Raw genomic sequence first — 21,666 nt, 5'->3', positions numbered from 1 at the left:
GGGGCAGAAGAGCGGATCGCGGCCTGGATCGGAGGGAAGGGGCGGGGCTAGGGCAAGACTGGGACGGAGAGGCGGGGCTAGGGGGCGGGCAAGGCGCCATCCAAAGTCATTCGGGAAACTGAGCCCAGGAAAGTCAGCAGCTGACACTGCTTATTAGGGATAGCTGCAATCGAAGAATCTAGGAAAGCTGTCCTGGTGGGGACAGATCCACTCTCCGGGGTCCCCCTCCAATCCTGTGAGAAGAGGGCTCCTGATGGAAAAGACCCAGAGAGACCCACCGAGTAGGCGACTTGACCTGGCTCTGGGTGTATAATCTCGACCCCCTCTATTTAGCCTCCTGGGGTCTGGGGGCTTAGTTGATCCGCTAACGAGTTAAGAAGGCGGGTCACGCTTCCCAGGAATCTTGGATTCAAAGTCCTCAGGTGGTCTAGATCCTGCCAGGCCCCATCTGAGTATCCCTGCTCTCCTCTGCCTTCCTGGCTCCAGCCTCCCCACTCCACTCAGTTCCGTCCCCCACCGCCACTCCCAGACCTTCCTCCCCGCCTTTGCGTCTTTGTGCTGTTCCCCTGTACAGATGCCACCCTTTGGGGAAGGCTCCCACCTAGGCAGTCTTTTAGCTCAGAGCAGCAGTTTGCCCAATGATCCTAGCACTTGCCAGCACTTACAACTGGTATTTTTAAATCACTCGGCCACTCAGCCTTTGGAGGAACATTTATTGAGTGCCTACTATGTGCCAAGGGACTCCAATGTTGAACATAAACACAAGATTCCTGCTTTCAGGGAACTTACAGTCTGGCGGGGAGACAGAGATTAATCAAATAATCACATTAAAAAGCAACACATTACAGAGGTGCCCGGCACCCTGTAAGCCTTCTGCAGGTATCTGGTGCATGAACACATCTGTGATCAGTGCTATGAAAGAGAGGAGGGGATGTGACGGACAAGCAGAAGTAAACAAGTGAGTGGGAGAGGAAGAGCATTCCAGATGTGCAAAGTCCCTGTGGTAGGAAGAAGTGTGGCTGATAGGAGGACCTAGAGGCCAGTGTGGCTGGAGCAGAGTGACATGGAACACAGTTCAAGGGAGACTGAAGAGACAGATAAGCCGGGCCAGCAAAGCCTTTAAGGCCTTTGACAGTTTTGACTGTGACCCAGGAGCCATGGGGCACCCATGAAGACTTTCAGGCAGGGGTAAGCTAGCCAGCTTGTATTTTGAGCAGTTGGTTGGAAGGAGTACCAGGTGAATGCAGGGAGGCCAGTTAGGCTATTTCTAGAGTTAGCTGGGTTAGCCCCAGGACAGGATCTGTGCCTGGTACCCTTCTGAAACCACACACACACACACACACACACACACACACACACACACACACTCACAGAGCCTAGCCTGGGAGTGCACAGAAAATTTACTCAATATACATTTTTTACATCAATCTGAAATCAGAGGTATCCAGCAACATTCAACCCACCAGTTTATGTACATGGGGCCCTGGGGGCCTTGGGGAGCAGCTGGTTGGGGAAAAGGAACACAGACTTCCAGCTGACCAGTGTTTCCCACGATAGAACCTGGGAGCCAGGCTCCCGTCTCCTCTCCACTCGCATCCTCTATTAAACATGTTCCTGTTCACCACCTGCCAGTCTTCTCCCTGCTCCTGGCAGGGTACAATGGGCTCTGTCCTCAGCCTTTGGCAGCAAAGAACAGGTGTGCTGACCTCTGCACACCATCTTGGCTCCTCAACGGTCCTGGTGCCGAAGCGGGGGAGACGGAGGATGCCGTACTGGAGGCAAGTCATAGTGTCCAGGGATGTGGCTGTTCTTGGGTGAGTCATAGTGGCCGGGAGGCAGGCCCGGAGGCAGGGGGTGCTGGGAGCTCACAGAGTCTCGGTCTGGAGACAGGGAGGGGAGAAGATGAGAGGGAGGTGGATCCTCCCCTTCCCACCACTCTCCTCCCCTCTCCAGCCTCTTCTGCCCAAAGATGGCTGGATGGTGCCTGGCTTTAGGCCAGTTTGTGCAGCTCCTCAGCTGCCAGTGGGGGAGGCCACCTAGACCTGCCCACCTCACATGATATGAGAACACTTTGTCACCTGCCTGGTTTCCAGCTTTTCTGGGTACCAGCTCCACAACTCAGGTGCTGGAAAACCACTGTTTTAAACCCTCAGCCCTGTGAGGTAGGTACCAGCCCTCTTCACAGGCTTGAAGGGGTGTGACTTCCCAAACTTCAGCCCTGGTGTGAACCCAAGTCTGACCCCAATGCCACCTCCATAGTCTTTCCCTGTGTCCCTTCTCTTTTTCCATCTCCCTTGTCCCAGGTCTCTCTAGCCCCTATCCCATGGAGAAGGAGGGCTCACCATGGGTCAGAGGGCTGGGCTGCTCGTAGGTGCCACTGTCTCTCTGTGGTTGGGGGTGTCGCCGCCTCTGGCTGTCCGGGAGCTGAGGAGGCTGCCTGGCAGGAGACCCCAAGGGAGGGCCTTTCATCTCCACGTAGCTGCTCTCCCGGGGGCTCCCTAGCAGGCTGGGCAGGTCCCGGATGGTGGCATAGGGGTTCTCGCTGCTCAGGGAAGCCACGCTGGCCCCCAGCCCCTCTTCAGAGATGGGCCCTAAGGATAGGGAATGAAGTCAGGCTTGATGGAGGCTCCTAAACCCCAGCCCAGCCCCGTCCCTTGCCCCCTGTTCCCACACCTTTATTATAGAACGGGCCTGGGCCATTACTGTTGCTGTAGCTACAGCTGTAGCTTCGGTCCAGGCGGCTGCTACCTAAGGAGGAGGAAGCAATGTGCAATCAGACCCCTGGTCCCCTCCCCAGGGTCCCCCCTCCTCTAGATCTGGCGTCCAGAACCTCCTTCTGCAGACATACAGCACTCCGCATGCTAAACTGCACACATCCACCCTCCCCAGCTGCCTGAGCCTCCAGGCTCCTACCCCTGTCCAGAGGTGCTGGAAGGGGCTCCCGGCAGTGCTTCCAGTCAGCAGGCAGAGTGGCGTGGGTGTCGTGCCCATGGGCTCCAACTGGCCGCTCCTGGGCCTGGAGGCTGGCAAAGAGCTGACTGCCTGGAACCTGATGCGGAGGTGTGGGACAGGAATGTGCAAGGCTGGAGCTTTCCAGAGAACCAGGGCTGCGGCCCCAGTGCATCCACAGTGCATCCCCGCCCCCAGCACTGACCTTGTTTGGGGGTGGCGGGTTAGGTGAGCACTGTGACAGGGTGTGATAGCTGGGGTTGGAGTAGTAGTGACTGAAGCTGGAAGGGACATCTGCACAGGCAAGACACAGCGCAGGGCGACCTGCCCAGTTGGAGACAGACCTGGGCCCAGGCCGCACCCTCTCTGACCTCCCTTCCTCTCTCCAACTCCCCACTTCCCATCTCCCAGATCCAGGGAGGGACGCAGGAGCCCCGCACCCCATCTGCCCTGTGCCCAAGACACAGCCATTCATGTGTGTCCCCCGGCCCTAGGCCAGCTTACCTGGCATGACGTACTCAGAGCCGTCCAGTCGCCCACTGCTGTAGGCCACCGCCAGATGCTGGTGCTCCTTGCCTTTTTGCCAATGGCGGTAACCAATGAACAGTGCCACCAGGGCCACCACCAGGGAGCCCAGCACTGCGATGCCAATCACTGCCCCCAATGAGTTATAGGCCACCGGAGAGGTAGGCATCATAGTGAACGGCTCCTGGCTTCCTACGTGGGATGGGGTGGTCACTCAGGTCAGCATCTTGGCTCTGTTGGTGAGCTTGGGATGCATGTATGAAAGAGGCCCCAGTAGGGAGGCAGGGTGGTACAAGGGGACTAGGTCCTAGCAGAGACCTGAGCAGGTACTGTATCGTGGTTCCCTGAGGACAGTGGTGGGGGTGGGGGTTAGAGAACTCACCAATCCTGCAGGGGGCACCGCTGTGCCCTGGCGGACACACACAGGCCCCAGTCTCTGGGTGGCACCTCTCTCCAGAACCACACTGGCATGGTTGGGAGCAATTGGCACCAAACATCCCTGGAGAACAGCCTAGGAGAGAGCCGAGGAGACAGGCGGGCATCAGAGGGGCCAGGAAACGGCTGTCCCTCCTTGGACTAGGGCTGACTTGAGGGGCAGGGGCATGGAGTTCCCTTTCTGTTGGTACCTTCTGAGCAGAGATGTCCAGTCCAGCCTGGGGGACAGAAACAACTCCCATCCTGGGGGTGGCAGGTCCCGCCATGGCGACACTGGCAGAGCTGGGCACATTTGGCTCCCCAGTGTCCTAGAGGACACGCTGCGGGAGACAAGGTTGGAGCCTGTCTAGCAGGCAGGACCAGCCCCTCCTGGGTAAATTCTCAGCCCCCAGTATCACTGAAATCTTCCACTTAGCTCTGGTCTCCCCAGGGACACCAAGGCCTCGAACCATAAGTACACACCGATGACTCAAAATCACTCATCGGCAGCCCTGTCTCTGGCCTGAATTCCAGACCCATGTGCCCAGCTGCCCACTTAACTTCTGCACTTGGCTATCTAACAGCCTTTCAGAGTAACCTGGCCAGGGCCGGACAACCAAAGGCTTCCAAACTGCACTACATTGCTTAGCTCTGGGCTTTTTTTTTTTTAAACTTAAGAGAGAAGTGAATATCCAAACTACTTAAGGCATAATTTTTGTGTACCTGACACTAGCGAATAATCTAAAAGTAGTGAACTGAATCTATGCAAAAACTCTTCTCCAGGATCACTTCCTTCTACCCTGCCCACCTTTTTCATGGTAACAGCTTCTCATTTCCCCTTTCCAAAGGGGAAATGTTTTACAACTAATCTTTTCCATGATTTTCTTATATTTATGTGGGAAAGAGGCCATGTATAAATAAACAAAAATAAATTGGCCACGTGAAAGAAAAGAAAAGAACATGTCCAAAACTGAACTTAGGGTTCCTTCTCTCCCTGCGCCCCACCCCCCAACAAACACTGCTCCTTTCAGGCCTCCCATGGAGAAGGGGAGGGGATTTTTTTCCTGGCCTGTTCATTGCTGCATCCTGACACCTAGAACAGTACCCAAGATGTAGGCGATTCCCAATAAGTATTTGTTTATATTATTTGCATAAATGGCTGACTTGAGGTGGGTTCAGAGGTTTTTATACCCAGGAGCAGGGGAAAGGACGCCTCTGGCCCTCAGCCCACCCCCGGGCATGCGCATGCGCTCAGACACACAAGCCACCACATACGTTGGGAGCAGTCAGAGCCTGTCCAGCCGGCCAGGCAGTAGCAGGTCCCATTCGAGGGATGGCAGGAGGAGTGGTTGGCACACTTGCAGGGCACACAGCGTTTGCCATAGCGGCCGGGCTGACAGGCTAGAGGGAAGGGGCTCATGGTGACTGGGGGCAGGGGCCAACCCTCAGTCAGCCTTTGACCCCCTACTGTCTCCCTCCCTCCTTCCCACTGCGGTAACTGGCCCAAAAATGGAGTCAGCACAAGAGACCAAGATGGGTAGAGTGGGGGCTTCTGGCACCAGACACTGACTGCACTGAACACTCTTGCTGGTGGGTGGGGGGTGGGGAAAGAGCCTCACATCTCTGGCAGGAGGGGCCTCGGAACCCAGGTGCACACACACAACTGCCATTCTCACGGCTGCAGGTGCCCCCATTCTTGCAGGTGCAGGTGTTGCTACAGCTGGCTCCCCAGAGGCCCTCAGGGCAGGGCAGGTGGCAGCGGGTACCTGTGAGAGAGAGGGGTAGAATGAGCCTGGCCTGTGCTCCTCCTTCCATAGGGGTTCTTCTGGACCCATTTCCTGTGGGATGCAGCCCCCAACTCCCAGTAAGCCCTCCTGGACACCCAGAATGCTCACCCATCCAGCCAGCCTGGCACTGGCAGCGTCCATGAACAGGGTCGCAGCCATCAGAATGGTCACAGTCACAGTGACTGGCACAGCCTTCACCAAACTGCCCCTTCTTGGAGAAGGAGTGGAGGGCAGGACAGGTGAGTCCGCTGGGGGGTACTTTGTCCTCCCCTCCCCCAGATCAGCAGGTAGTGTGCACTTACTGGGCAGGGGAGCTGGCAGTGGGTCCCGTGCCACCCAGGAGTACAGGTACAGGCTCCAGTTTGGGGGCTGCAGGCTGCCTCGTGGGCACACTGGCAGCTGGCATTGCAACCGAAGCCCCAGGTTCCAGGTGGGCAGGGCACAGAGCAGTTACCACGCTGCCAACCTGGAAGAGGGGACCTGCAGGTCAGCCTGCAAGCTCCCTCCTTGAGCAAGCACACACTGTTCATTGGCTGTGCCTGGCTCCGAGCTCTGAGCTGGGGGTGGGGGTGCTCATGGCCCCTTAGGAGACAAGCATATAAACTGTTAGATGTTGGACAGAAGGCTGAATGACTCCTGGGGATGCACCACCCCTTCTGGTTCTTGATTACCTCTTCTGCAAAATGAATGGGGTTAGCAGCAAACACAAATGCCCCATCAGGTAACTAAATGTGTTCTCCGGCTCAGGGATAAGACAACAGGAAGGAGCCAGGACTGAAAACTGGACGTTTGTTACATATGATAGAAAGCTAGTCAAACAAAACAGATCTGTGTCAGAATCTAGCCTAAAGGTTGCCAACGTGCCATCCCTGGTAGCTCTGAGGCCCTTGCCGGCACTGCCATTGTGCTATTCTGTATGACTGAGGATGAGGAATATTCAGCCAAGAGATGCCTCTGGCTGGGCCTTTACGGGGCGAGTGGGATTTTTATGGTTGAAGAAAAGCAAAGTGAATATTTCAGGAAGGAAGTAGCTTGGCTACTTTCCCGCCATCCAGCTGCTGCCCAGTGGCTCCGCCCTGACCCCGCAGCCTCTCCCCTACCTTGGGCCTGCCTCTACCCTTGGCCTTTCCCTTCTTCCCATGGCCCCGCCCCCAAATCGCCCTTCCCGGAGACCCCACCCCGTTACCTTCCTTGCAGACGCAGGTGCCGTCGATGGGCGAGCAGGCGATGGCATTTTCACAGGAGCAGCGTGCAGAGCAGTTGACTCCATAAGTGTCAGAGGGGCAGAGGCTAGCGCAGTGCCGGCCCTGAAAGCGGGTGGGCGCACTAGTGAGAGGGGCCGGCGGGATCCCCGGCCTCTCTCCCCTGCCCCGCGCGGAGAGGCGCGCCTCACCGTGTAGCCGGGCGCGCACCGGCAGAGGCCGCTGTCGGGCTGGCAGACGCCACCGTGCAGGCAGAGGCAGTGCTCCTGGCAGCCAGGCCCGTGCGTGTCCTGCGGGCAGCTCTCGTTGCAGTGGAGGCCCGCCCAGCCCGGCAGGCACGAGCACTCCCCGCTCATCGGGTGGCAGCTGCGGGCAGAGACGGGGGCGCGGCGCGGTCTGAGCCGAGGTCCGCAGGCCGATCTCCCCGCCCCCTCCGCATGGTGGGAGCCGGGCATCGCCGAATTAGAAACATAAGGGAGGCCAGGTGCCGTTCCGAGAGCGGTCCCTCCCCTTCTCCGAGGCCCCTCCTCTTTCCCTTCTGTGACATCTGTCTGGCCCTTGAATATGTCCCTGATCGTTTTCGTGACGCCAGTGGCTTCAGCACCGAAGGCCTCTCCCACCGGCCCCCTGACCCCTTGACCACAGTGTCCCGCGGCCTACCTGAGGCTGTGCTCCGGGTCGCAGGTGCAGGGCGCCTGGCAGCTGAGGCCGTATAGGCCGTCGGGGCAAAGGCGTTCGGCGCAGCGATCCCCGGTGAAGCCGTGTTCGCACAGACACGCGCCGTTGGCCGGGAAACAGCGGGCGCCGGGGGCACAGTCGCACGTCTCAGCACAGTCCTGCCCGAATCGGCCCACGGGGCACTCCTCACTGCACCTGGGCGCCTAGCGGGAGTGAGCCTGACCGCGCGCGCCCACCTCCTCCTGGCCCGGCCCCCAGTAGCTCCTGCCCGCCCCCACCAACGCCACTCACCGATCCCCGGTGTAGCCCGGAGCGCAGCGGCACTGCCCAGTGAATCGGTCGCAGAGGCCTCCGTTGTGACAGCGACATTCCTGGGAGCAGTTGGGTCCATGGAAGCCCTCTGGGCAGGGCAGGGAGCAGATGGTGCCCTGTGGAGGGTGAGACGTTGACAAAGCCCCAGGTGCCCAGCCCCCTCCCCATGACCACAGGAGCCCTCAATACCCCTCTACCCCAAATCCTGAAACCTCTCCAGGGGCCACAGAGCCCACCCACCGCACTCATACCCTCCTCCCATCCCTGTAGAGAACCACCCACAGAATTCATACCCACAGGCCCCACCCTTCTTACCATCCAGCCAGGTGGGCAGCTGCAGGAGCCTTGAGAGTTCTGGAAAACACCCTCATTGTGGCAAGGAGGGGTACTGGGGCAGGAGAAGCCAACAGTGCCCTGTAAACAGGACACCTCACAGCTGTTGGGCAGAGGGTGGAGGTCTGTGTGTAAACAAGGAGTACCTGCCTCCCCTTTGCCTCCAACGGCTGGCCAACCACACACAGACCCTCCCCAGTAAGAAGGCCTGACCCTAGGACTCAGTGAGTCACCCTGCCCTTCTAGTCTTCCCTGTTGGGTACTGCAGGACCGAAACAGCAGTGACACCCAGCCCCATCAGGATACACTGAAGTGCCCTGGGTGGCATTATCTCCTCTTCACATGCCCTCTGCTCCACTTGGGCCTTTGCTGGTCCCTCTGGGGGAACACCTCTGTCTTCCGTGGTTTTCTATCATGATGGCTCACCTCCGGAGCCCCTCCATGAAGCTCCTTGATCTCCAACTAGATGAACATTCTCCCTCCTGTGACTCCCGAGCTCTCCCTGCACCTAGCCGTACAACAGGGCTTTCTGTGTCCCTGTCGCAGCCCCACTTTGTGACATGCTTTCACACGCGTGCTAGCTCATGTTATCTTCATGGCAACCCTTCTAGGTGGACAACACTGCTCCCATTTCACAGACAACATACAAGCTGAGGATTTGCTTGAGCTTGCTCAACCAGCGAAAAGCAAAGCTGGGACCAAGATCTTGGCCTCCTGACTCCATCCCCACGTTTGAGCTCCTGTATCCCCATGCTTGCCTGTACATCTTGTGTCTGCAACCCCCATAGTGTGTGTTCCTCCCGTTAGGTACCTGGGCCCAGTTCGGTCTGGGGGGCAGAGGCAGGCTCCAGTCTGAGGGTCACAGGGTGCCCCATGGCACTGGCAGCTGAACTGGCAGGCAGGGCCATAGTGGCCAGGGGAGCAAGGCTGAAGGCAGTGCGGGGGCTGCAGGCCAGAGGGACAGGAGCATGCCCCACTCTTGGGGTCACAGGAGCTGCTGTTGCCGCAGTTACAGGGCCTGTCACACTGTTGCCCCCACACTCCTGGGGCACAGTCTGCAGGATGGGGAGGGGAGAAGAGGGTTACCAGGGGTCTTACCCTTCCCCAGCCTCCAGCTAGTCCTTGTCTCTGTCTCCCAGCCCTGACATGCACCCCCGTCTGGCTCTGGCCTATCCCCTGTACCATATCTCTGGAATAGGCAGCTGCAGTGGGGCTCTGATGGGTAGTTGCCCTGGGGTCCTAAACACGTGTGCCCTGGTAGGAAGAGTGTGCCCAAGGGTCCTGCATCCCTGAAGGCACAAGAGGCTACGCCCTGCAGTCACCAGCCACTCACCACTGGAGCAGTCGTCGCCCCGCCAGTCTTGTGCACATTGGCACTGGTTGGGAGCCACGCAGCGACCATGGACACACTCCTGAGCACAAAGCGCTGGGGCAGAGGTGGGGGTGGGGTGAGAAGATGCTTCCATCCCTGCCCTTCCCATGTTTTATCCCCGAAGCCTAACCCAGCTTCCTTCCACACCTGGAGTTCACTAAGGAGCAATTCTGCCTCTAAGATGCAGAAAGACTGAGAGTAAGCAACTCAAGTCAGAGCTTGTCTAGACCTCAGGATTCTGGGCTCCCCAGCTCCCTTCTGTGAAATTCTTAAAGCACTTTGTTGGGGAAATAGGGGAGGGGTGTTCCTCATGTAGGGACTAGACAAGTATGCTGTCCAGAGAGAGGGTAGGGGTCGGGTGCAGGGTCGGGGGCATGCGTCAGGCTGGGCAGGAGTCTCTGTAGGGGCTGGTGATGGTCCAGGGCTAAGGGGAGGGGAGAGAGCGACAGAGTAGCTCCACTTTAGGGGTTTCAGGGTGCCGGGGGAGGGCGACAGGAGAGACTGGACAGCAACAAGTCAAGACAGATAGCAACAGAGAGATAGGACAGGAAGAGTCAGAGAGAGAGCTGGACACTGAGGCCTGAGACACAGTGACAGAGAGAAGAACAGCCTAGAGACAGAAAGAGAACTCTGGACAGATAGAGGTGCAGAGACAGGGACTGCTGAGGGACATCCAGAAGGGGTGGGAGAGACATGGGGCCCCTAGAGACAGGTTTGAAGGGGCAACAAGACCCAGGGAGGGAGAAGGCAGAGGAGTACCCCACCCTGCTGGAGGCAGGGAGGGACTAGAAGGGTGGGCTAGGCCCCTTCCATTCCACGGCCCCGCCCCCGCCCCGCCCCGCCCCGCCCCGCCCCCTGGCCCTGCCCAGGACTCACGAACACAAGCCCCACTGCTGCTCTCATAGAATCCTCGGCAGCACTGCCGGCGCCTTCGGTGCTCCATCTTCACCACCTGGCGGTACACGGTCCGGTAGACAACCCTGGGGGAGACCTGGAAGGTGGCCCTCCATCCTCCCTGCTGAGGCCCCCGGCTTCCCCCCCTTCCCACAGTGTGGCACTAGGGGAGGCCTGGGGCCCTGCCCAACACTCTGGGCTGGGGGAGCCTAGAAAGAACGTTCCGTCCTTGCCCTCCACCCAGCCACACACATACACACCATACACCACGCCCACACCCCCCAAAACACACCCCGACACACACACCATGCCTTGAGTACCTTGAGATCGGATGCTTCTTCTAAACTGTAAAGTTTCTAAGAAAAGGACGAGGGTACAGAGGGCCAGGGCCTTGGCCAAGGCAGCTACCTAAGGAGCCCGTCCGCCCAAGGAGAGGGCTGGGCACTCACGTGGGCTGGGGACAGATGTGTGGGTTCTCCCAGGGTCGGTCGCAGGGCTCGGAGGGGAGCAGGCTGAAGGGGCGCAAGTGAGACTCCTTGGTGGTGGTGGTGAAGCTGTAAGACAGGGAACAGGGTCAGGGGACCAGGGCAGCAAGGGGCCAGAGCTGGCACAGGGAAGTGGGGGCATGAGGGCTTGGCCACAGAGGGGAATATTTAGGCTTGCTCCCCAAGCCTAGGATAGACCCCCATCCTGTCCTCCTTCAATCTGGAGGGATCCTCTCAGAGTTGTAATATTCCTGGGACGCCCCCCATCAGAGCCTCTTTCTCACCATGTGGGACCACAGCCTTCCATCTACTACCTGCCCTCCTCATCCCTATAAGGGGAGACTAAGCTAGAACTGATTTCTGGGCCCAACTGATGGAGACGGGTTAAAGCACCTGTGACCAAATTTTGCCCTGGGCTTTGTTCCTCCACCCTGTCCCCCTTGCTTTCCCTGGGCCAGCCCCTCTGCTTGCTCCACAGTGAATAGATCCTACCCTGTGCTTGGTCCTGCAGCAAGGACCAAGGGACGGTGGTAAAGAAAGGACAAAGTCGGAGCTGGGTTGAAGACTGAGACAAGGCCAGAAATGGGGATGGAGTCAGAGGCAACCCAAGGAAGGGAGCAGAGAGAGTAGAAGCAGGAGTAGGAGGGAGGTGAGGGCTGGAGAGGGAGGGAGGCAAGGGAGGGAACCGGTAAGAGGAGCCCCAGTGGGGAGGATGGGGAGCTGAGGGCTTGGAGCTCTCTCTCACCTTTCCCAGACGCTACAGGTGTTGGGGTCCTTGGGGTTGAGGGTTCCAGCCAGCCCCAGGCCCAGGGCCAGGAAAAGGAGGGAGCACAGACGTGGTGACATTGCGGAGGCCTGTGATAGGGCCAGGTGCAGGGCAGGTGAAGGGCACTGCAGCCACAAACCTGGAAGACCAAATCTCTGCAGAGACAGGGCAGGGGTGGCAGAAGAGATGAGGCTGCTGCCTCTGGTCCTCTGGCCCATGCTCCCTGGCTCCAGGTCTTCTCCCCAGCAAGGTGGTACATGGCCATGCCCCTGAGCCTTTCTCACACTGTTTCCTCCATCTGGACGTCCTCACCGATTCTTCACCTTGAGTACTCACCTCTCAAGGTCTAGCTCAAGTGTCCCCGTCCTTCCCTGCCCTGCTCCCCAACCCCCATTGGCAGACTGCCCCCACCCATCCTTTCTGGGACCCCCAGCACCAGTCATCCACATACCACTCTTCTGTGCCTGTTCCCTGACCATGTCCCATAGAGGCAGGGACCTATGCATGAATCTCCAGCTCCCAGCCCAGCCCCTACCCCAGGGCCCTTTGGTATTACACCAAGGTGTGAAAGTGGAGCCCTTGAAGGGAAGTTACGAGGGAAGCTGACTTGGGCTCAGTTAAAGGAAGAACTCTCTAACAGTCAAAGCAGTCCTGTAATGGAATCAGCGACCTCGGTGGGTGGGAGCGGAGTGAGCTCCCTATCACTGGATGTATGCAGGCAGAGGCCCAAACCACCCTGATGCAGCTGGGGCTTCCTGCTCTATGGGGTGGGTGTAGGGCTGGGTCCAGGTGGCCTTGAAGGAGGGGCTGCCAGCCCAAAGCAAATCCTTCCCAACCATGTGCCCTGAAACAGCTCGTACTGACTCCCAAGAGCCAATCGTGACTTCTCTTCCCTACTCCTTATTCAGTGTTGTCACATTAGTAGCTTGAAACCAAGCGTGGGGATATTATTTACACCGTGGAAATCGGCAAACACCACAAACCAGAGCCACACCACCACCACCATCAAAGCCGGTTGTTAAAGACTTGCCAGCACACCATTGCACTCAATTCTAGGCGCCATCGCCGGGAGGTCCCCAATCTGGCCTCAGGCTTAAGGAGAAGCCCCCACCTCCCTCTGACCACCCCCCAGCCATCTGGAAATGGGCCCCTCCCCCCTCCTCCATCCCTGGCCTCACCCTGTGGGTGGGAGGCAGGTCAGGACCTCAAAGAAGTCTGTTCTGGCTCCTGAGCTCAGGAGCAGCTGAGCCCCTCCAGTGCCCGCCCCCGCGGCCGGTTTCAGATTCTCTGTTCTGTGTTCCTAAATCTCGCCCTGGCTCCCTCCTCTATGCCTCCCTGAGGCGCCTACATCTGCTTGTAATTTTCCCAGAGAAGAGAGAAAGGTCGTGGTAGTTGGCCCCCTACCCCCCTGAGTATCTCTGGAATGCCTGCTGCCGGGCCCCACCCCAGGCCCCCACCCACACACTCCCAGGGTCCCCATGGCCGCTCTCAGATCCCCTAGGGGCAATGCTCAGAGGGATGCTCCCTAATTTAAACCCATCCCCCCAGCGTTGTGTCCCACCAGTAGACCCTCCAGCAGTCTGCTCACCACCCTCTGAGTGCTGGGCTGGCCCACCTCTCCTTCCCAGGGTCCCTCCCACCCACTGCAAACTTCAACCCACCCCTCTCCAGGCTTGCAAAGCAGTGATGGCTGCCTAGATTCTGGGCCAAATCTCCACCTATAGTCTTGTGTTCCTCCCATCCATCCTCCGACTCCAGGTAACTCACCAGGCCTCTACGGCATCCTGGAGCCTGAGAAACTCAGGTGAGCTGAGGGAAGGGCCCCAGGGCCTGGAGGGGTCAGAGAGTGTCCTGGGGGATCCCAGATCTCAGGATATGGAGCCTGAAAACAGGAAATAGAGCCTGGCTAGATTGTGTGTACTCGGGGAGGGTAGCAGGGGGTCTGGAGGGGCTTCATCTTCCCACCCACCCCTGAACACAGAAGGTAGGAGGGAGAGCGGGGAAGGGTCAGAACCCTCTTTCCTGTGGTTTGACTCCTGAGCTGAGCACTGCGGCTCACCCTGAGGGGGTGAGGGAGGAACCCAGCCTGTCCCCAGGGAGCCAGGCCACAGTCAGGAGTGTCCTCAGGATGATCCCCACGGTCTGTCCCAGCGCACCACCTCCACGGCATCCCCCGCACGTCCCCCATCCCCCTTCCCGACAGAGTTGGCTCTTTCTCCCAATGTCCCAAAACTATGCTTTCTGCCCCAGCCCTGCTCTGGCCACCTTCCCAGGCCCAGTGACCACCTCCAGGGTTCGCCCTGTCTGGTCCCACCTGACCTCCCCATTCCCCTCAAGTGTGCTTGGCAGCAGGGCCACGGGCAGCAAGGCCCGAGCCATCCACACATCTCCACTTCTTCATCCCTCAGTCTTGTCCACACTCCCGTCTTCCTGGAGCCCCCTCTGTGGCCCTGGCATGGAGGTCCTGTCCTCAGATTGGATCTCAGTTGGTCTGGATCCAGGGTCATCACCTTGTCCTTGGGTGAACCTCATCTCCAGCCACTCAGGGACCCCCAGGCTTCTGCTGGCCTGGATCTGTCCCCAGAACTCCAGGATCCAGTGAGGTGAACAAAACCTGGAACAGGAAAGCCTGGAGTGAGGCACAGCAGGGAGGGGCTGCCAGCCCAAAGCAAGTACTGCCTCTCATCTGCATCAGCCCCCTCCCACCAGCCACCTCCTCTTAACCAAATTCTAGAAGAAATGGTTCACAGAGGGGCTTTGAGAGGGATCTTGAGGTGGGCAAGGAGCTCAAGGATGGCCTGACCCTAATCCAAGGGGCTTGACTCTAATAAATAGCGGGGTGGGGAGATTCTGTTTTCCCAAAGGGCCTCAGGGTAGGACTGGAGTGCAGAGGAGTCCTCAGCTAGTCTGTGGTGGGGCTGGAAGCCAGGGTTGGGTGGGTGAGATCAGTGGGTGGTCCACAGGGAGGGGACAGAGGAGATGGGGAACCTGGCAGGGAGAGGCAGGGTTTGGCCTGACCAGACTTGGTCCCTGAGCTCGGAGCCCCAGCCTGGCCCCCCAGGCTTGTTCCCATCAGAGCCTTTGTCCCTGAGGGGCTAGGGAACCCAAAGCCCTGGCCCACCCTCCCCAGCACCCCCAGCCCCAGCAGCATTAGGGCCCCTTCAAGAGTTGAAATCAGACAACCACTGGCCTCCCACCCAACCCAGGGGCCACTGTAGGCTTGCTTCTCCTCCTTCCCATCCAGATGCCGCCTCTCTTTTCCCTGCTCAGCCCCTTTCCTCACTGCATCTCTGGACTGAGGGACCCACACACCTTCCCTCACAATAAGAATAATCATCTGACCCCATGTATCATTTATGAGGCTGGCACAGGCCGAGTGCTGAATGATTTACATGGATCATCTCATGTAAAGCTTATGTCAACGCACTGTGGTATATATCATTATTCATTTTACAGATGAGGAAACAGACAAGCGGGGGGGTAAGTCCCCTGCTGAAGGCCACACAGCCAGTGATCTCAGAGCTGGGATCCAAACCCAGACCAGCAGAGCCCTCCCTGAGATTCCAGGAAAAGCCTGAGCCCAGGCGGGAATCCCAGGGGCTTTGCATCTCTTTTTAATAGCCTCAGTTATGGGGAAAGGGGAGCCTGGCAGGGGGCTGGACAGGCGAAGGGGATGGGGGTGGGGGCCAACGCAAGAACTTGATCAGAGGCGTGGGAACCGGCATGTGTTTACAGTCAAGAATGAACTGACACTTCACTCTCCTCCACCTCGAGATGCAAAGCAGCTGGGCTCCTGGCCAGGCAAACCCCCACCCCTCCCCGTTAGTCCCCAGTCCCGCCTACACAGCCCCCAGCATCCCTGCCCTCTCCACTTCCAAGCCCACACAGGGCCCAACCCAGCTCTTCTGTTCAGCCTGATTCCCTCTGGTAGGGAGCCCCCCTACCCTGCACTCCAGCCCCTCCTAGGAGAAGGGAGATGAGTCTGGGGCCTCTGGGTGGGGAGTAGTGCTCCTAGTGGACAGAAGATGGTCCATTTCTACCAAAGGCAGAGAGCAAGAGTGGGGATAAGGGAAGTGAGACAGCAAGAGGGACTTCCCCGCCAGCTCCCTTCCAGCCTCTCTTCTGTGGGAGGTGGTGTAGCAAAGGATACCCTCTGAGCTCTGTGTCCCCTCCCACCCCCTGGGTGTGAATCCCAGTTCTCAGTTCCCTCATCCCTAAAATGGGGATGGTAATAGTACTTCCCTGTATAGGGTTGTTATGCAGATGAATAAATGAGTTAAATACAGATAAAGTGCTTAGAGACCCTTGTAATAAGCTCAGTGAACGTCAGCTGTCTCCATGACAGCATCCTCAGTCCCACTCCTGCACCCCGCTCGGCCCCTTCCCCACTCCCCTTGACACCGTCATACCCTTTGAGTATTAATTCCAGGAAATACTGTTTCTTTCTTTCTTTTTTTTTCCTGAAGAACCCCCAGGATGATCCGGGAATGGGAATGGGGCCTTAGATGCTGACAGAGAGAAAGGAAGTGGGGAGGGGAGGGGACCCGGCTCCCCCGAGAACTTGATCCCCCAGAACGATGGGCTGCCCGCCAGGTACATCTTCAAGCCAAAGGCGGTTGATGAGGCAGGACGCCTGAATTCTGCTTCCCCTAGCTCTCAGCCTGAGCACCAACTCCAGATCCTTGCTTGGTTCCACTGGCCCCTCCTCTCTCCTCTGTCTCTCTCTGTCTCTCTTCTCTTTCCATCTTGGAGTCCAAAGTTTCTAGTCCTTACAAGCTGTATGAATTCAGGCATCTCACTTGAGCCCAGTGAGCCTCCATTTCCTCATCTGTAAAATGGGAGAATAACTCCCCACATCTCCCAGGATTCACTGGGGTTGGAACTGCTGGTTCCAGTGACCATCCTGGAACAGAACCTCAGACCAGAGGCTGCTCAGTGGACATGTATTGATGCAGAAATAGAATCCCCCAAGTTCTAGACTCTCTGCCTATCTCTTTTGGTCTTTTGTCTTGTTCTTCATCAGAAACTCTCTGCTTTGTCTTTTTTTTTTTCCTTCCTCCATCGGTTTGTTGATCTCTATCTGCCTCTCTCCCTCCTTTTCTATATTAAGGCTACCATGTACGGTTGTACAGTACGTTCACTGCACTAGGGGATCCACCTTCTGGTATGGAGTGGAAGCTGAACTCCAGCCACAATCCACAAACCAGGCCCTGTGTCTTAGCTTGGTGCCAAGATTGCCTCGCCCTGTAGTTCTCTTTTCTTTCTGGATCTCCCCTGTGTCTGTGTCTGTTCTCTGTGCCCTCTCATAACCTCTCTTTGCCATGGAGACACGATCACTTAGTCCTTCCCCCTCAGCAGTGAGATCCCAGTCCAAAGATTCCCCCCCTCCACACACACACACAGGGATGCCCTCTGGCCCAGCTCTGCCAGCAGCCTAGACTGCTCCACACGCCACTCAGTCCACATGTGTACACCCTCGTACACGCATGCAAGGAGCCCCTCCTACGTCCAGCCAAGCCAGGCCTTTGGCACGCCAGGCATGTCTGCCGGATGGAGGGACAGGAAGCCTGTGTGAGCTCCAGCGGCTGGGCGGGAAGGGGGCAGGGGTGAGGGGCCGGCCTTGTGTTCTCTGTGGCTCAGGAAACAGAAGCTAGAGGGTCCTCAGCCTGACCTGTTTACTCATCAGGAAATAGGGAAAATGCAGGGATTCTGATTCACCAAACATCCATCGCATGCCTACTGGAGGCTGGAGCCTGTCCCGACCCTCGCCACCACCTGTTGCTGTAGTGAGTGTTATCCCCATTTCACAGGAGAGGCCATGGAGGATCTCAAGTAAACTGACTTGCCCAAGGGCCAACTGGTCGTCACAGGCAACAGCACGATTAGAATCTGCTTCAGAGAGCAAAGCAGTGGGTTGGGGGAGTAACCCCTGGGGTGACACAGGCCAGGGAACGGCTCCCCCACAGCTCCTCCTGCTCATCACCACCCCCAGATACCCTCAGAAAGTGAGGCTCTGCTCTGACCACTGCCTCTCTCTAATGCCTCTGTAGCTCCCCACACCACCGGAAAGGGCGCCCAGGGGCCAGGTGTCCAGCCTCTGCTCCTGCTCCTGTGCTCACATCACCCTGGACAGCCAACTGCCCTCGCATGCCTCCCACCACACAGCCACCTCGGCTGAGGCCACTCCTGGAATGCCCAGGTCCTACCCATCCTTCCAGGCCGGCCTCTTCCAGGAAGCCACCTCCACACCTCACCCTCCCTGCCCTCAGGCCTCCCTCCAGGCTCTTAGCACAGTCACCGTGGCCCAAAGAAGCCCTGGGTTGTTCTCCCCCATTTCTGCCCTGAGGCCAGCTCCAAACTGGACATGGATTAGTCCCCAGAGATCCAAATTCCAGCCAAAGACACCAGTGTCCCTCCTCTGGGGGAAGGTGAGACTAACCCAGGTCAAGCCAGGAGATCACAGCCTCTGGAACACCTCAAGTCTGACGGACTGAGGAGGTAATGGGCACCCCACCCTGTAACTGCCTGCCAGCTTGTGAGTCTGGTTTCCCCAGCAGGGTGGGACAGCCTCCAATTCCATTCCCATCCAACCCTCTCGTGGTGGGCTGGTTGCCCCCTGGGGGTTCCCTCACGGCTCCCATCCCACTATCTTTGTATTTATTAAGGTCTGTCTTCGCTACTGGAGCTACTGGAGCTCCGTGTGGTCAGGTCACTCTTCTGCCTGCCTCGCTGTGTCCCCAGCACTGGCCGGCACCTGCACACACACACCCAACGTGCTTGGCACCCAGCGGGCAGTAACTAAATATTGTGTGGAATGGATGGACTGATAATCCCTGACATCCTTTCCAACTTTCAATTCTTACTTTGTGGGGAACAGGGGAGAGGGAGAAATGTTTGGAGGCTGTGACTTGTCCCCAGCTTACCAGATAGCAGGACTAGGCCGTCTTTCTAGGGCCCTCAAGACACAACATTGGTAAGTGGATGGGAGGTGGAGTTCAGAAAGAACTTTTCAATGTTACAAAGTGAAAGGCGGCTCCAGACCTGCCCTCCTGACCTCTGGCAGGAATTCCTCAGGGCTGGGCTCCGAGTTCCTATGGGCTGAGTGCTCAGGAGTGCAAGGCATTGAGTCACCTGGGGAGGAGAGGGTGTCCTCACATCCGGATCCGTCTGGCCCAGGGACTATGCCCCTTACTATCCATCCACACACCTCCTCCTAAACAAAGGGACTAGGTACTAGATGCCACTACATGGTGGGGGGGTGAAAGGCAGAGGCAGGAGAGGGCGCACAAGGACTCCATGGCCCAACACCCACCCATGTGCTGTTTCTGGAGACCTGCATCTTGCCATGTGTGGGTGCTGTAGTACCAATGACCACCCTGTGTTAAATTGTGAGCTGCGTCCTTTCTTTTCATTCTCTCAGCAGTCCTAGAAAGTAGGTGCTATTATGCAGCCCGTTTTGTAGATGAAGAAATCCCAGAGAGGTTAAGTAATTTGCCCAAGGTCACACAGCCAACCAACGGCTGAGCAGGATTTGGACCAGGTCCATCAAGCTCCAAAATCTGAGCTGCCCCTTTTGGGTCCTTCTAACCCTATGATTTCTCTTTGGTCTTCGGACTCTGTCTCTCTTTGTTCCTTCTCTGGGTTTCTCTGCTCTGTTTTTCCAAGTCTGTCTCTTGTTTCCCTCTGGGGCTTATTGTTTCCAGGAGTCCCTATGCCACTGCCTGTGTTTTTGCATCTGTTGGTCTCTGTCTCTGTTTCCATATTTCTGTCTCTCTACATCTCTGTCTTTGTCTTTCTCTCTCTTCTTGTTTGTCTTTTGCTCCTCCTGCTGGCTTCTCCCCTATAGGTTAGGTGCCAGGAGTGGTACCAACACCCTCCCCAGAGCTAGGATGGGCCCCGAGGCCCCTCGTGCATCCCGGGAGACCTCTCTTTCAAGGCTCCCCAGGCTACTGGAAGAAGAAGCTCGGAGAGCTCCACCGGGGAAGCCCCACCTGGCCCGAGTCCCCGCTCCAGTGGTGTGTGTTGGTGGGGGAGGCAGACAGCAGCCCAGCGACCTCTATCTCTGTCCAGGTTTCCGAACAGTGGATGGGGCTGCCTGGAGAGCTGGTTTCCTCTTCTGGGAAAGTCTGATAGGGAATGTGGTGGCAGGGGGCAGGCAATGGGTAGTGGAGAAACAGATGTCAACCCTTGGCTTCACCTCCTGGTGAAGAGAGAAAGAGACCAGTGGACCCAGCTCCCAGGTGGCAGGGTGGGTAGCCCCCACTGCAGTGACAAGTATAGTGGGGAGACTCTGAGAAGCCTTAGAAGAGGAAGAGGCAGCAGCAGGGAACAGATGGTGGAGAGAGGAGAGCTGCCCCGACATTCTGGCTCCCATGTGCACACACACAGGTACATATCATGGCTTGGGATGGGGGGGGATTCAGAGACCTGCTCCCCGACCCCCCAGGCCCAGCTTAAGCCAAGGTTGAAAGCTGATCCTTTGCCCAATCCTGCCTGCAGCCAAGCCTGGGAGCCTGGGAAACTCGGGCCAGCACAAGCTGTTCCCATCCCTGGGGAATGGGGTCACAACCCAGCCCCGGGAGAGGCCACTCATAAAAGGCCAGAACAGGACAGCTGAGAGTCCACTACTGGAGGCTGGCGATGGGGTGGGCGGGGTGAGGGACGGCTGCACTGGGGCCCGGGCTCCTGGGGCTCCACATCCTCGCTCCCTGTCACACGTATCAGCCCACCGGGCTTTCTGAGGATCCAAATGCCTGAGACCTTAGGCCAACTTCCTAGTCCTCAAAACCAGCAAAGCTATGAAGCTCTGAGTGCCGGGGACCTGCAAGCCTGGGTCCCTTCCCTACATCCTTCTCAAAAGTTTCTCCTGGTGGGGAGAGGGGCAACACTAGAATGAACACTAACCAGGCACCACTCCAAGCAGGAGACATGTTTTGGCTCATCTAAGTCTCACAACAACCCCACGAGGTAGGCACTATATCGTATTATTCCCGTTTTAGAAATGAGAGACTGAGACACAGAGGTGGTGTCTCTTGACCAAGGTCCTACAGCTTATAAGGGGAAGAATCGAGATTCGAACCTGGGCAGCCTTGACTCCAATGTGGATGCTCGGTTTTTTTTTAGTCTTGATAATAATATTTTAAGTAATCTAGTATATTTAATATGCAATTTTAGCATGAACTCAATATAAAGTTATTACTGGGATTTTTTTTTAATTGACGTCTAGTCAGTTTACAATGTTGTATCAATTTCTGGTGTACAGTTGTGGTGCTCTTAACACTCCACATCCTTTCAGCCAACTAGAGGGTCTGGTACCCACTTCTCTCTCCAGCCCTGAGAGGGGGCCATGGGGTGGTGGCTACAGCTGGATGCATGAAGTCCCATACTAGAGGCTGGGAAGCAGCCTCATTTGCATGTCATTTACATACTGTTTTATTATGGATGTCAACCCCCAATCCCCTTTGGTCCCTCTCCACTGCCCAATCCCCTTCAGGTGTCTCTGATGGGCTCTCTTTTTCCCCACTCCCCACCCAGGGGTTTTCCTGTCCAGGAGACCTCAGAATCTGCACGCCCTTCCCAAGGCAGAGTGGTCGCGGGATCAGGGACGCGCAGTCACTCACCTGCCTTGGGACCCTATCTCTCGTCCGTCGGGGATGGGGACCGCCGGGGTTGGCCCGAGGAGGATAGGGCGGAGGTCCCTGTGTGGAGTCCTGGCCCGACTGCGGGAGCGGCGGGGAGGCCGAACGTTGTGGATCGCAGGGCGGGGAGGGGCGCGGAGAGGCGGGGGGCAGGAAGGGGGTGGGAACTCGGGTCCTCGCCAAGGCAGGAAGTTTTGACAAGGAAACCGGGAGCCGGGGGAGGGGAGCTCCACAGTGCCCGGGAGGGAAGCTATGTAGGGGTGGGACCAGGGAGGCCGAGCGGCGGGACCGACCCCGGCAGCCTGGACCGG

At 57.7% G+C, this 21,666-nt stretch overlaps 1 protein-coding gene across 3 annotated transcripts; it reads right to left on the bottom strand.

The window, feature by feature from the left end:
* Positions 1-696: 696 nt before the first annotated feature.
* Positions 697-21,460, bottom strand: PEAR1 (platelet endothelial aggregation receptor 1). 3 transcript variants are annotated; one of them, XM_064477868.1, is made up of 25 exons: positions 21,338-21,460; positions 14,228-14,331; positions 13,485-13,599; positions 11,697-11,872; positions 10,916-11,020; positions 10,449-10,552; positions 9,534-9,626; positions 9,012-9,255; positions 8,183-8,303; positions 7,847-7,983; positions 7,538-7,750; positions 7,069-7,243; positions 6,862-6,982; positions 5,978-6,141; positions 5,784-5,886; positions 5,508-5,654; positions 5,164-5,289; positions 4,101-4,229; positions 3,857-3,985; positions 3,454-3,666; positions 3,155-3,243; positions 2,914-3,049; positions 2,674-2,748; positions 2,343-2,591; positions 697-1,880 (listed from the first exon to the last, which is right to left on the bottom strand). In XM_064477868.1, the coding sequence occupies exons 4-25, from the start codon at positions 11,795-11,797 to the stop codon at positions 1,729-1,731; spliced, it is 3,126 nt and encodes a 1,041-aa protein (XP_064333938.1). In that variant the 5' UTR covers positions 11,798-11,872; positions 13,485-13,599; positions 14,228-14,331; positions 21,338-21,460; the 3' UTR covers positions 697-1,728. The 3 variants fall into 3 exon arrangements, with proteins under 3 accessions (XP_064333938.1, XP_031291907.1, XP_064333939.1); XM_031436047.2 differs by having other exon boundaries at positions 11,697-11,856; XM_064477869.1 differs by having other exon boundaries at positions 11,697-11,806.
* Positions 21,461-21,666: the final 206 nt, after the last annotated feature.

Source organism: Camelus dromedarius, chromosome 23 (genome assembly GCF_036321535.1).
Source record: "Camelus dromedarius isolate mCamDro1 chromosome 23, mCamDro1.pat, whole genome shotgun sequence".
Classification (NCBI taxonomy): domain Eukaryota; kingdom Metazoa; phylum Chordata; class Mammalia; order Artiodactyla; family Camelidae; genus Camelus; species Camelus dromedarius.
The sequence above is the reverse complement of the archived record's forward strand: the minus strand, read 5'-3'. Positions and strand labels throughout refer to the sequence as shown.

Coding starts and splice junctions, on each gene's coding strand:
- PEAR1 (XM_064477868.1), bottom strand. CDS start 11,797: ATGTCACCACGTCTGTGCTCCCTCCTTTTCCTGGCCCTGGGCCTGGGG. Junction 5,290..5,507: donor AGGCCCCTCCTGCCAGAGAT/GTGAGGCTCTTT, acceptor CCTTCCCTCTAG/CCTGTCAGCCCGGCCGCTAT. Junction 3,244..3,453: donor CTCTGAGTACGTCATGCCAG/GTAAGCTGGCCT, acceptor TTGCCTGTGCAG/ATGTCCCTTCCAGCTTCAGT.